This window comes from Pristis pectinata, chromosome X (genome assembly GCF_009764475.1).
Source record: "Pristis pectinata isolate sPriPec2 chromosome X, sPriPec2.1.pri, whole genome shotgun sequence".
Taxonomy (NCBI): domain Eukaryota; kingdom Metazoa; phylum Chordata; class Chondrichthyes; order Rhinopristiformes; family Pristidae; genus Pristis; species Pristis pectinata.
Window position 1 is genome coordinate 6,202,375 of NC_067450.1, and position 12,295 is coordinate 6,214,669.

At 46.4% G+C, this 12,295-nt stretch overlaps 1 protein-coding gene across 1 annotated transcript; it reads left to right on the top strand.

Annotated features, from left to right (window-relative positions):
* The first annotated feature begins 7,569 nt into the window (after positions 1-7,569).
* On the top strand, positions 7,570-12,295 carry LOC127566956 (keratin, type II cytoskeletal 8-like). Its single transcript, XM_052009519.1, has 9 exons — positions 7,570-8,076; positions 8,206-8,414; positions 9,002-9,062; positions 9,151-9,246; positions 9,330-9,494; positions 9,592-9,717; positions 10,213-10,433; positions 11,007-11,056; positions 11,617-12,295. Exons 1-9 carry the CDS (start codon positions 7,657-7,659, stop codon positions 11,772-11,774), a joined length of 1,506 nt encoding a protein of 501 aa, XP_051865479.1. The 5' UTR covers positions 7,570-7,656; the 3' UTR covers positions 11,775-12,295.

Below are 12,295 nucleotides of genomic sequence, written 5' to 3' on the forward strand. Positions count from 1 at the left end.
CAAGTCATTAATAAATATCACAAAAAGTAGAGGTCCCAGAACTGATCCTTGTGGGACACCACTAGTCACAGCCCTCCAATCCGAGGGCACTCCCTCCACCACAACCCTCTGCTTTCTACAGGCAAGCCAATTCTGAATCCACACGGCCAAGCCTCCCTGGATCCCATGCCCTCTGACCTTCTGAAGAAGCCTACCATGTGGAACCTTGTCAAACGCCTTACTAAAATCCACGTAGACCACATCTACTGCACTACCCTCGTCAATCTGCCTGGTCACCTCCTCAAAGAATCCTATCAGGCTTGTGAGACATGATCTTCCCTTCACAAAGCCATGCTGGCTGTCCCTAATAAGTCCATGATTCTCTAAATGCTCATAGATCCTATCTCTAAGAATCCTTTCCAACAGCTTGCCCACCATAGATGTAAGGCTCACTGCTCTGTGATTCCCTGGACTATCCCTACTACCTTTTTTGAATAAGGAGACATTTGCCACCCTCCAATCCTCCGGTACCATTCCCGTGGACAACGAGGACTCAAAGATCCTAGCCAACGGTTCAGCAATCTCCTCCCTCGCCTCGCGGAGCAGCCTGGGGAATATTCCGTCAGGCCCCAGGGACTTATCTGTCCTAATATTTTCTAACAGCTCCAACACATCCTCTCTCTTGATATCTACATGCTCCAGAACATTAACCTTACCAACACTGTCCTCAGCGTCATCTAGGCCCCTCTCCTTGGTGAATACTGAAGAGAAGTATTCATTGAGAACCTCACCCACTTCCACAGCTTCCAGCCACATCTTCTCACCTTTGTCTCTAATCGGTCCTACCTTTACTTTCATGTAAGCACCAATAGAATTTTAAAGGAGGAACATGAGGTGTATAACTCTTGGGGGAGAACGGCAGAGCTTTGCACCAACGCAGTGGAAGAATCGCCTCCAATCATGGAATAAGTAAATTCAGGAGGCAAGAATGCAAGTAACATTCACAAAACAAAACCCCCAATTCCAACAGCCAATCATTGATAGTCAACACCATCATAATCTCTGAGGTTCCCACTATAAACATTCTGCCTGGGGTGGGGGGAGGAGGGGAGCTGGTGACCATTGATCAGAAACTCAACTGGACTAGCCACATAAATACTGTAGCTACAACAGCAGGCCAAAGGCTGCGCCAAGCAACTCACCTCATGCTCCCCCCACTCAACCTTGCCTCTATCTCCAAGGTACATCAGTAGCTTGATGGAATATTCTCCACTCCGAGAGAGTATCTTCACCAGGAGGACTCAGTGTTTGAAGAAATTGGTTCACCACCACTTGCTCGAGAACAAGCGTGAGAAGTTTATAACTGATGCATTGTGTAACCGGGAGCTGATGTGGCTCAGAAAGCACAGGGGCAATGTGCAAATGGGATGATGGCAAGCTTGACAATGCCAGTTGGCACTAGGGCAGCAGAGGATTGGATGACCTCAGGTTTTGCTATTCTTCGTTAAGAAAAAGGAGATTTGATCATGGGTGCTACTTAAACTGCATTCCATTGTTGAAGGGGAGAAACACCAGCAACAAAGGCACACTGAGGGAGCTGCACTGGGGCCACGTTGAAGTCAAAGTCATAGAGTACTACAGCAAAGAAGCAGGCCCTTTGGCCTATCTAGTCCATGCTAACCTGATCTTCTGCCTAGTCCCTGCACTGGGGCCACGTTGAAGTCAAAGTCATAGAGTACTACAGCACAGAAACAGACCCTTCAGCCCACCTAGTCCATGCCAACCTGATCTTCTGCCTAGTCCCATCTACCTGCACCCGGACCATATCCCTCTAAACCCCTCCCATCCATGCACCTATCCAAACTTCTCTTAACCGTTACAATTGAACCCGCATCCACCACTTCCACTGGCAGCTCGTTCCACACTCGCACCACCCACTGAATGAAGAAGTTTCCCTTCAGATTCCCCTCATATATTTCAACTTTCACCCTAAACCTATGACCTCCGGTTCTAGTCTCAGCCAACCTGAGGGGGAAAAAGCCTGCATGCATTCACCCTATCCATACCCCTCATAATTTTGTATACGTCTATAACATCTCCCCTCATTCTCCTGCACTACAGGGAATAAAGTCCTAACCGATTCAACCTTTTTCTATAACTCAGGTCCTCAAATCCCGGCAACATCCGTGTAAATTTTCTCTGCACTCTTTCAAGCTTATTGATATCTTTCCTGTGGGTAGCTGATCAGAACTGCAACAATACTCTAAATTCGGCCTCACCAACATCTTACACAACTTCGACATCCCAACTCCTGTACTCAATGCCCTGATTTATGAAGGCCAATGTGCCAACAGCTCTCTTTACGACCCTATCTACCTGCGATGCCACTTTCAAGGAATTATGGATCTGTATTCCCAGGTCCCTTTGTCCTACCGCACACCTCAGTGCCCTACCATTCACTGTGTAAGTCTTGCCCTGGTTTGTCCTCCCAAAGTGCATCACCTCACACTTGTCTGCATTAAATTCCACCTGCCATTTTGCAGCCCATTTTCCCAGCTGGTCAAGATCACGCTGCAAGCTTTGATAGCTTTCCTCGCTGTCCACTACACCCCCAATCTTGGTGTCATCTGCAAATTTGCTGATCCACTTTACCACCTTATCACCTAAATCATTAATATAGATGACAAATAACAACGGACCCAGCATCGATCCCTGTGGCACACCACTCATCACAGGCCGCTAGTCAGAGAAACAACCATCTACTACCACTCTCTGGCTTCTCCCGCTGGGCCAATGTTGAATCTAATTGCCTACTTCATCCTGAATGCCAAGCGACTTCACCTTCTGGACCAGCCTCCCATGCGGGACCTTGTCAAAGGCCTTGCTAAAGTCCACGTAGACAACATCCACCGCCTTTCCCTCGTCGACCTTCTTGGTAACCTCCTCGAACAACTCTATAAGGTTCGTTCGACATGACCTACCACACACAAAGCCATGTTGACTAGCCCTAATCAGGTCCTATTCTTCCAAATACTTATATATCCTGTCCGTTAGAATACCTTCCAATAATTTACCCATGACTGACATCAGGCTCACTGGCCTATAATTTCCCGGCTTATTCTTAGAGCCTTTCTTGAACAACGGAACAACATTAGCTATCCTCCAGCACCTCAACCGTGGCTAAGGACATCTTAAATATCTCTGCCAGGGCCCCTGCAATTTCTGCACTCGCCTCTCACAAAGTCCAAGGAGACACCTTGTTAGGCCCTGGGGATTTATCCACCTTAATTTGCCTCAAGACAGCCAGCACCTCCTCTTCCGTAATCCGGATATGGTCCATGACATCACTACTATTTTGCCTCAGTTCTATAGTCTCTGTGTCTGTCTCCAGAATAAATACGGATGCAAAAAATTCATTTAGTATCTCCCCCATCCCTTTCAGCTCCATGCATCGATGACCACGCTAATCTTCAAGAGGACTAATTTTGTCCCTTGCTGCCCTTTTGCTCTTAATTTAGCTATAGAAACCCTTGGGATTCTCTTTCATGTTGTCTGCCAGAGCAACCTCATGTCCTCTTTTAGCCCTCCTGATTTCTCTCTTAAGTGTTCTCTTGCTTTTCTTAAACTCCTCATTTGATCCTAACTGTCTATACCTGATAATGCACCACCTTCTTTTTCTTTACCAGGGCCTCAATATCCCTCGATAACCAAGGTTCCCTAAACCTGTTAGCCTTGCCTTTTATTTGAACAGGAACATACAGATTCTGTACTCTCAATATTTGACTCTTGAAAGCCTCCCACTTACCAAGCATCTCTTTGCCAGAAAACAGCCTATCCCAATCCACGCCTGCCAGATCCCTTCTGATGCCATCAAAATTAGCCTTACTCTAATTTAGAACCTCAACCTGAGGACCAGTCCTATCCTTCTCCATGATTATCTTGAAACTAATGGAATTATGATCACTAGATCCAAAGTGTTCCCCTACACACACTTCTGTCACCTGCCCTGAACACTGCAACTGAGAGGCACAGCTGGCGTTAGCCATCTCACAGGGTGTGCCGACACTCAACTTTATGGATTTGCTCGGGTAACTATGCTTCTGATGGTTCCTATTATCAAGGACACTCAATGTAGATCTTTACAGCTTCATCAGAGGAGTATCAGCCAGCCATATACAACTGCATTAAGTTCTTATTTGTCAGGACAAATCAATTTTCCCATGTTTTTTTCAAAAGCCTTTCATGTGGTAGCTCACAATAGGTTATTTCACAGGACGGAAATTTACATTATCATTTGGGAGTTGATACTCTGAAGTAGAAACAGGTTCTGGTGCTGCAGCCAAATGTTATAGTTAATGGATGTCTTAACCTGGAGGAACATTACTGGCAATATGACCCAGGGACAGGTTCCAGACCCCCTACCCTTCATTGTCTTTACAAGTGACCTGGGCAGTGATGTTGGGAGTACAATCAGTGAAAATATAGATTAAACCAAAATCCGTACAATGACTAAGATGGAGCAGTGCAATCAAATGCAAAGAAGTTTAGATGAATTTGAGGACCGTGTCACAAAATGGCAAATGACAGATAATGATTGAGAGGAAAGGTTGTGGGTGTTTGTGTGCACCTATTACTGTAAGTTCATGGCTATTGTAAAGAAAGCTGCAATTAAAGATAAGCAGGTACTTACATATTAAATAAACTATCTAGCACAAATCCCAGGCCACCATACTTAGCCCAAGTGGATCTGGAATATTATGCCTATTTTTGTCCTTTACACCGTGTGGTAAAGATTCGGAGAAGGACAAATGTGGATGATTCCCAAATTATTCATGCAGGCTTAAGGAGCTGGATCTATTTATGTTATAACTGTTTAGATTTGGAGTTGACTAAAAGAGCCTCATAAAGTAACAGAGGTGCTGAACACTGTGTGGGTTGATAGCTTTTCCAGAGGGCTGGGTGACATGTGTTTAAACTCCACAAGAGCAGAATGCAAGTCAGTACGTCTTTCCCCCAATGCTGACTGGGGTTGGTGGCTTCTGATCCTACACATCTTCAACAGGTTACTGCACCAACTCTTGACGGGGCTGAGAATACATAATAGAATTTACAGTAGGTTAGAAATTTAAACCACAGCATAATGCCATTTGACCCATCACGTTCAGTGAATAAAAGGTATGAGGTTTGTGGGTGACTCTTGGTCCAGGTGATTTCCAGGACTGGTTCTAATCACCCAATTGGATTGGAGAGGACTTTTCCAGAGCATTCTTTCCCTCATTGTCCCCAAATTTTTCCTCTGTTACTTTGCCTCTCCTGGAAATTATAGGATTATATTTCTAAGGCTATAATCAGATAGCCTCCAACGATAAAAGTTCAGAGCGAGACTCCGGAAAATGTGGACCACTTCCCATATCTTGTGAGCCACCTCTCGGCCAAGGCAGACATCAAAGATGAAATTCACCACCGTCTCCAGTGCACCGACACAGCTTTTGGTCGATTGAGGAAAAGGATATTTGAAGGTCAAGGCCTCAGCCCTGGCACAAAAATCATGGTCTACTGGCTAGCAGTGATCCCTTCCGTTCTATATGCTTCTGAGTCCTGGACCACCTACGGCAGACATCTTAAGGCACTGGAAAAATACCATCAACTCTATCTCCACAAAATGCTCCAAATCCATTGGAAGGATAAAAAAAAACATCAGTGTCGTATCCCAGGCCAACATCCCTGGCATTCGAGACCCTAGTTATAATCAGTCAGTTACACTAGGTGGAACACATTACCCAATATCTGGCTTCCTAAGTAGACACTTTATTCTGAACTCTGGAAAGAGATTACCAGCTGGACAGAGGAAAAGATTCAAGGATGAGCTCAAAGCCTCTTTGAAGCAGTGCAACACTATCACTGACACTTGGGAATCGATGGTTTATTATTGCTCAATGTGAAGGAGGAGCATTCAGGGCGGTGTTGAGAACCTCAAGGCCATGCACCGGGAGCACACAGAAGCCCTGCATAAACAGTGGAAGAAACGCACCTCCGCACAAACCCACCCACCCTGTCAGTCACCTCCTGCCCCACCTGCAGCAGAATCTATGTCCCACATTGGCTTCCTCAGAGCCCACAGAACTGCAGTGGAAGCAAATCACCCTTGATCCCAAGAAACTGCCAAAGAAGACAGACAAAATGCTTATTGCATAAAATAAAGGCTATGGAATTGAAAGTAATACAGTAGCATAGTTAGAAGATTGGATAACTAACAGAGAGAGTCTTGGGATAAACTGGTTAGCCTGAAAGTACGGAACACATTGGAGGTCAGATGCAGGTACATTCAGTCTCTCAGTATTCCACAAGGTGATGAACCGAGAGGCCAGATATACTTTGTATCTGCCCCTCAGCTTACACCAAGTTGTTGCATCTGGCAGGACCTCAGTCATTTGAATTGTGCTACTCACCTGCATTAAAATGGCTACTGTTGCTTAATTAGTCTTAGTATTAATGTGTTCATTAATTTACATAAGGTGAATGTGCTATATTTTCAGAACAAATTTTATTATTTTGAATTATTTAGATGTTTTCCACCAAAACCTAAATACTTCTCATCACTCAGCATTTAAAGTGTTAAAGGCCCTTGACAGCATGAGCAGTCAGAAAGCCATCAGGGTGGTCTTCAGGCAGGGCCTTTGTTTCCACCGTCTACAGCTGAACTGTGTCCCACTCTGCCTCGCGTAACAGTGAGACTGCCAGGATGTGCGAGCTGGAGGTGGCAAGTGATGGGTGGATCCAGGTGAGGAGGGGAGGGTGGGAATGGCGACAGAGGCTGGGAGGTGAGAGGTGGAGGTGACAGAGGGCTGCAGGTGGTGGGATCTGACAGGAGAGGAAGGTGGGGCATGGAACCAAATAAGGGAGGTGGGGAGGGCAGGTGGGAACAGTGGGGGGAGGGGACCCAGTGGGAGGGGTGTGTGGGTGGTGGGTAGATGGAGTGGGTGGAGGAGGGGAAAGAAACAGGGTGGTGGGGGCTGGGGTGGGTGTAGGAGAAGGAAAAGGGACAGAGGGGGAGCAGGTTACCTGAAGTTGGAGAATTCACTGTTCAGACCGTCAGGGTGTAGACTCCCCAGGGGGAGTATGAAGGGCTGTTCCTCTAGTTTGTGTTTAGCCTCACCCTGGCAGTGGAGGAGGCCGAGGACAGACAGGTCGGTGTGGGAATGGGGATTAAAATGGCTGGCAACCGGGAGCTTCTTTCAGGATGTCTCACAGTGCTTTGCAATCATCGACATACATTTGAGCTACTACCTCTCTGTACAATAGATCTCAACCACCGGGCTCGATGGGCTGAGCTCTCAAACAGACCCTTCATGGTCGCTTCCCCACACTTGATCTACGCAGCTCAGGAGCTCCAGGCAGCAGCTCAATTCTTGCTGACGCCAGCTTGGCCTGGGGCACTGAGGGCGGTTACCAGGCGCAAGGGCACAGGTTGGAACCCATGCGAGAGGGCGGCGCCCGGCTCCTCCTCGATCTCAAAGGTACCATTCCTATCCCTGTCATCTGACACCCCGACCCAGCCCACATCCGAACAGCTCATAAAGCAGCTCAAAGCCACCCTCACCTGCACCAGCAGTTCAGTTCGGGACTCTGCTCGCTCCAACAAACTTCGCCACCACCGCACGAAACTCGAATTTCACCATGGCCACCTCTGTCAGATCGACACAACTTTCCACCAAACGAACGATAACGCAGCATGGCGGCGGCTTCGGCAGCGGCTTCAGCAGCGGCGTCAGCATCGGCGGCGGCGGCTATGCCGGCGGCTATGGCAGTGGCTATGGCAGCGGCGGCTTGGCCCGGACCTCGTTCCGCTCTTCCGTGGGCTCAAGTCGGGGAGTGTCAGCTGGCAAGCGGGCTTACAGTATAGCTGGAATTTCGACAAGACCGGCAATATCCACCTCATCCCAATTCAGGCTTGGTTCTGGTTTGAGTGCGACGACAGCGGCCCTTGATCTAAACGCTCCCTTACCAACAATTGACACCAGTCTGCAAAGAGTTCGGGAGCAGGAGACGAAGGAGCTCACTTCGCTCAACAACCAGTTTGTTTCTTTCATTGACAGGGTAACTCCGCCGTCGCTCACGTTTGTCACCCGGTGTTGCGCGCGTCTCGGCGGCACTGTGCAAATGGCTCTGCTCGCTTCCTTACCAACTCAATGCAAATCTAACCGTGTGTTCATTTCTCACCCGTAGGTTCGCTATCTCGAAGAGGTAAATACACAACTGAAGATCAAACTGGACCTCCTGAAGAAACAAGGGACTTACACATCCAACATCGATAACATGTTCCAAGCTTACATTGACAACCTCAACAAGCAACTGGAAAGTCTTGGGCAGGAGAAGCTGAAGTTCGAGTCGGATCTTGTGCAGATGCAAGGTCTAGTTGAGGACTTTAAGGGCAAGTAAGTGCGCGACCACCGAATTCCCCAATTCATCTGTTCTCGTCCCGTATCTGTTCACAGGTCTAGGCAAATTGACCAGGACCGGGCAAATCGTGGGCAGGAAAAACGTCCGTGCAACTCCCAGTTACAATAGTCTGTGCTCGCTCAGCTGTTTTCCGCTGGGGTGTTTGGTAACCTAACAGCAGCCAGTGCGGTCTGGAAGCTCTCGATGGGTCGGGCAAGTGCTCGATGAGGAGAGCTCTGTTGAAGCTGAGCTCTGGAAAGAGAGGAGTCACAAAGCGAGATAGACGAGTCAATTCAGGGGAGGGCGGGTTTGCTGATCTGGGACTTACAGATTCATTCCGGTGAAGCGCGGCACGGCACGGCAGGTACTTCTCACAGAGAAGGAGTAGCACACAGTGAGGTCACCGCGTCTTGTGGCGGCAAATGTCAGGAAGAGCAGTGCGCACGGGGCCAGAAGTGTGGGGAAATCGTGGCTCAGCGTCAGGGTGCAAGGGACTCCGACAACCGGCGCGGTCCTGTCGAAGAAACGGGACAGACAGATCTGTGTCCAAGGGATTGCCAGTAAAGTACGTGCTTGGTTTCAGATACGAAGATGAAATTAACAAGCGGACAGAAATGGAAAACGAGTTCGTCATGGTCAAGAAGGTGAGTATTACTGTCTCGCTGTCTGTAGGACCAGGTCAGCGGGATCTCTTCAACGGATTTTCAAACCTCTGTGTCCTTTCCTCTTCAGGATGTCGATGAATCCTACATGAACAAGGTGGAACTGGAAGCGAAACTGGAAAGCCTGATGGATGAAATCGAATTCCTCAAGACAATCTTCCAAGAGGTAAAAACGCGACGTGGTCCAAGAGTTGGCCCCTTTGCTGTTCAAATCAATCTCCTGACTTTGTTTGTTCTACCCATCTTTAGGAAATCCGCGAGCTGGAGGCACAGATTCAGAACACTTCTGTCAGCGTGCAAGTAGACACTGGTCGCACTCTGGATGTGGCAGCGATCATTAATGAAGTCAAGGCCCAATACCAAATGATGGCAGATAGAAACCGCTTAGAGTGTGACCAATGGAAAAAGGCCAAGGTTAGCTCCAGCATCCTTATCCCCACGTCCACGTGCTCTGGCCTCTGCGCTGGAAGGAGAAACTTTTTACTAACCAGTTACTCGTGTTTCCTTGCAGATGAACGAACTCAGCATGGCACCTGGAGGTTATGGAGATGAAATGCGAACGATCAAATTAGAGTGTAATGAACTGCACAGTCGCATCCGGAAACTGACCTCGGATATCGATCAACTCAAGCAGCAGGTAAGTCAGGAAGTGAAAGCAAACAAGAGATCTGGGCGCCAGCCTAAAAACCGTGGCAAAATGCCCTTTCCCCTCCAGTCGCGAGTCCTGATGCAGCGTCTGGACCCGAAACGTCGGCAATTCCTTTACCCCTCACAGACGCTACCCCACCCGCCGAGTTCCTCCAGCAGTTTGGTTCTCTGCTTCGGATTCAGGCATGAGCCGTCTCTTGCGTCTGCCCGTTTCTCTTCCCAGCCCAAAGCAAATGACCAAGAGACAGTTGAAACGCCAGGTCAACCTGGGCTAACTCTTACATTCCAAGACGCTCAGTAATGACTGCACATCTGAGGCCTTCCAGTGAAACACTCATGATATTGATCACTTCTCAGCCAATCTGTAATACATTACGTACAGCATGTCCCTATCCAATTTGTAGAGATGGCAGGGTACGGGGTATCGGCGCAGCTTCATGTTTTCGTCTGCAAAAGTGACCACATTAACCTTTGTGCTACTTAGCGTTTGAGACTGGAGGCTGCAATCACAGAAGCGGAGGAACGCGGCGAGATGTCTCTCAGAGAGAGTAAAGAGACGATTGTGAAACTGCAAGAAGCCATCCAGAAAGCAAAGCAAGAGATTACCAAGCAAATGCGCGAAATCGAAGAGCTGATGCATGTCAAGATGAGCCTGGATATTGAAATTAACACCTACCAGAAGCTACTGGAGGGAGAGGAGGCCAGGTAGGGCATTCGGCATTTACAAGTTCCACGTACCACACTGGGCTGTGCCACAGTCCTGTGTACTTGCAGAGTACAATCACACTTTTCAGTACCAGAGCTTTTGTCTTTGATGATGGCAATCAGTCCAGGGAGTGACAGGATACTCGTTAATCACTTACTTGTGTTTAAAGGCTGATTTCCATCTAACCAGACATAAACATCAAACGAACACCCAGACAGTGACTCAGCCGCCATTTTACACTGACTGGTAGAAGCTCTCTCACTGTTTCAGAGGGTGAAGCATTGTGGAACTTAAGCAGACTGACCGATAGTTCCCGATTGCTAAACAGTGTGCCCCACTTGTGGGTGTGAATCTTCCTGCCTTGCTCAGAGAGTCTACTGCTGTTTACTGTCAGCACTCAAACATGTAGAATGAGCATCCAGGGCAATGGTCCAGAGGGTACATGTGCCCATCGAGTTTCACCAAGCAGGTCAGTGTTCCTTCCAGAAGGAAAGAATTGGCAAACCTGACGAAAATATGCCTCTGAACATCCTGCAAGTACCTATTGTAACCTGTGTTTCCTTTATCAACAGGATGTTAGAAGGGGTAAAAACACTCAACATCCAGCAAGTGCAACAGCAAGGTAAGAGAACATACAATTCCTGATGTGGAATTTTAACCAGTGAACAAAACATAAATCTCAAAAACAAAAAGGGAAAATTCTGGAAATATTAATTTGATCTATCATCAGTAGTAAAGAGAAAAGAAAGGCTGCCATGTCACACTTTCACCCTTGATTTCTGTTCTGATTTTCCTAAGAATGGTCGATAGTTTTTCTCAAAACCCGAGCTCGTTTTGTTCTATTTTTAGAGGTTCCTGACTCTGCTGAGCATTTCCAGTATTGTTTCATTTCTTTAATCACAATTGTCATTAAAACAAATAAGAATTCTGTAGATGTTGGAATTCTGAAGTTATCAGATGGCATCCTTCCAGGGAGAAATACTTTTGAAATTGTTATTAAGATAGTTATGTTTAATGACAAGATCAACAACTGTTTTAGTGGTGGCTGAATAAGCCATTTCTTCTAATTTTTTAAAATAAGTTCTTTGCTGATAATGAGGTACTTTTACAAATGAATGAAGGATATTGAATCATTTTCATGAAAGAATCACAAGTCTCAAATTTGAATTTTTTTTAATATAGGTAACTTTGGTGACTCCTTTTATCAGAGTGGTCTGGGCTCAATGGAAACCTCTCGCATCACAGGAGAACGATTGGAAACCACTAAGAACATACTGGTGAAAACAATTGAGCAATTGGATGGTGTTACAGTTTCATCAACAACAAGTACTTTGCAATAATGCAAAAGAATTCCTTGCATTATGAGTCTCAAGCAACTAAACCATTTTATTGCTTTCTCTTGTTCATTTGTCATCTTTATTTGAGAGTTCAACTCTGTTAATTCTGGCTTTGCATATTTGGAAAACTGTTAAAATGCTGACACTGTTAAATCCTTTGTATACATCTTGAGATCTCTATTAGGGAGGGACTGGTCACAATCTATTGATATTCTTAATTACTGATCATTCTGTCAGATACAACACAGGCTACACAAACTAATAAATTTACTTGTAATTGTGCCATGTGACTTCAGTAGCAATATATTGGATTAACTTTCATGGATTTATCATTGATTTGTTGGCATGGGTATCAACTGCTATGAATGATTCAGTAAATCCTTGACTTTCTGTGACTTTGGTTCTCAGAGGTTGACAAATGGTTACAAATCTGTCGAGTTGGGTTTTTGAATAAACTTTTGAATCTGCTAACATTTGAATTGTTGGTTGCTTTAAAATAAGAAATAAAGTTTCATGAATCTGTA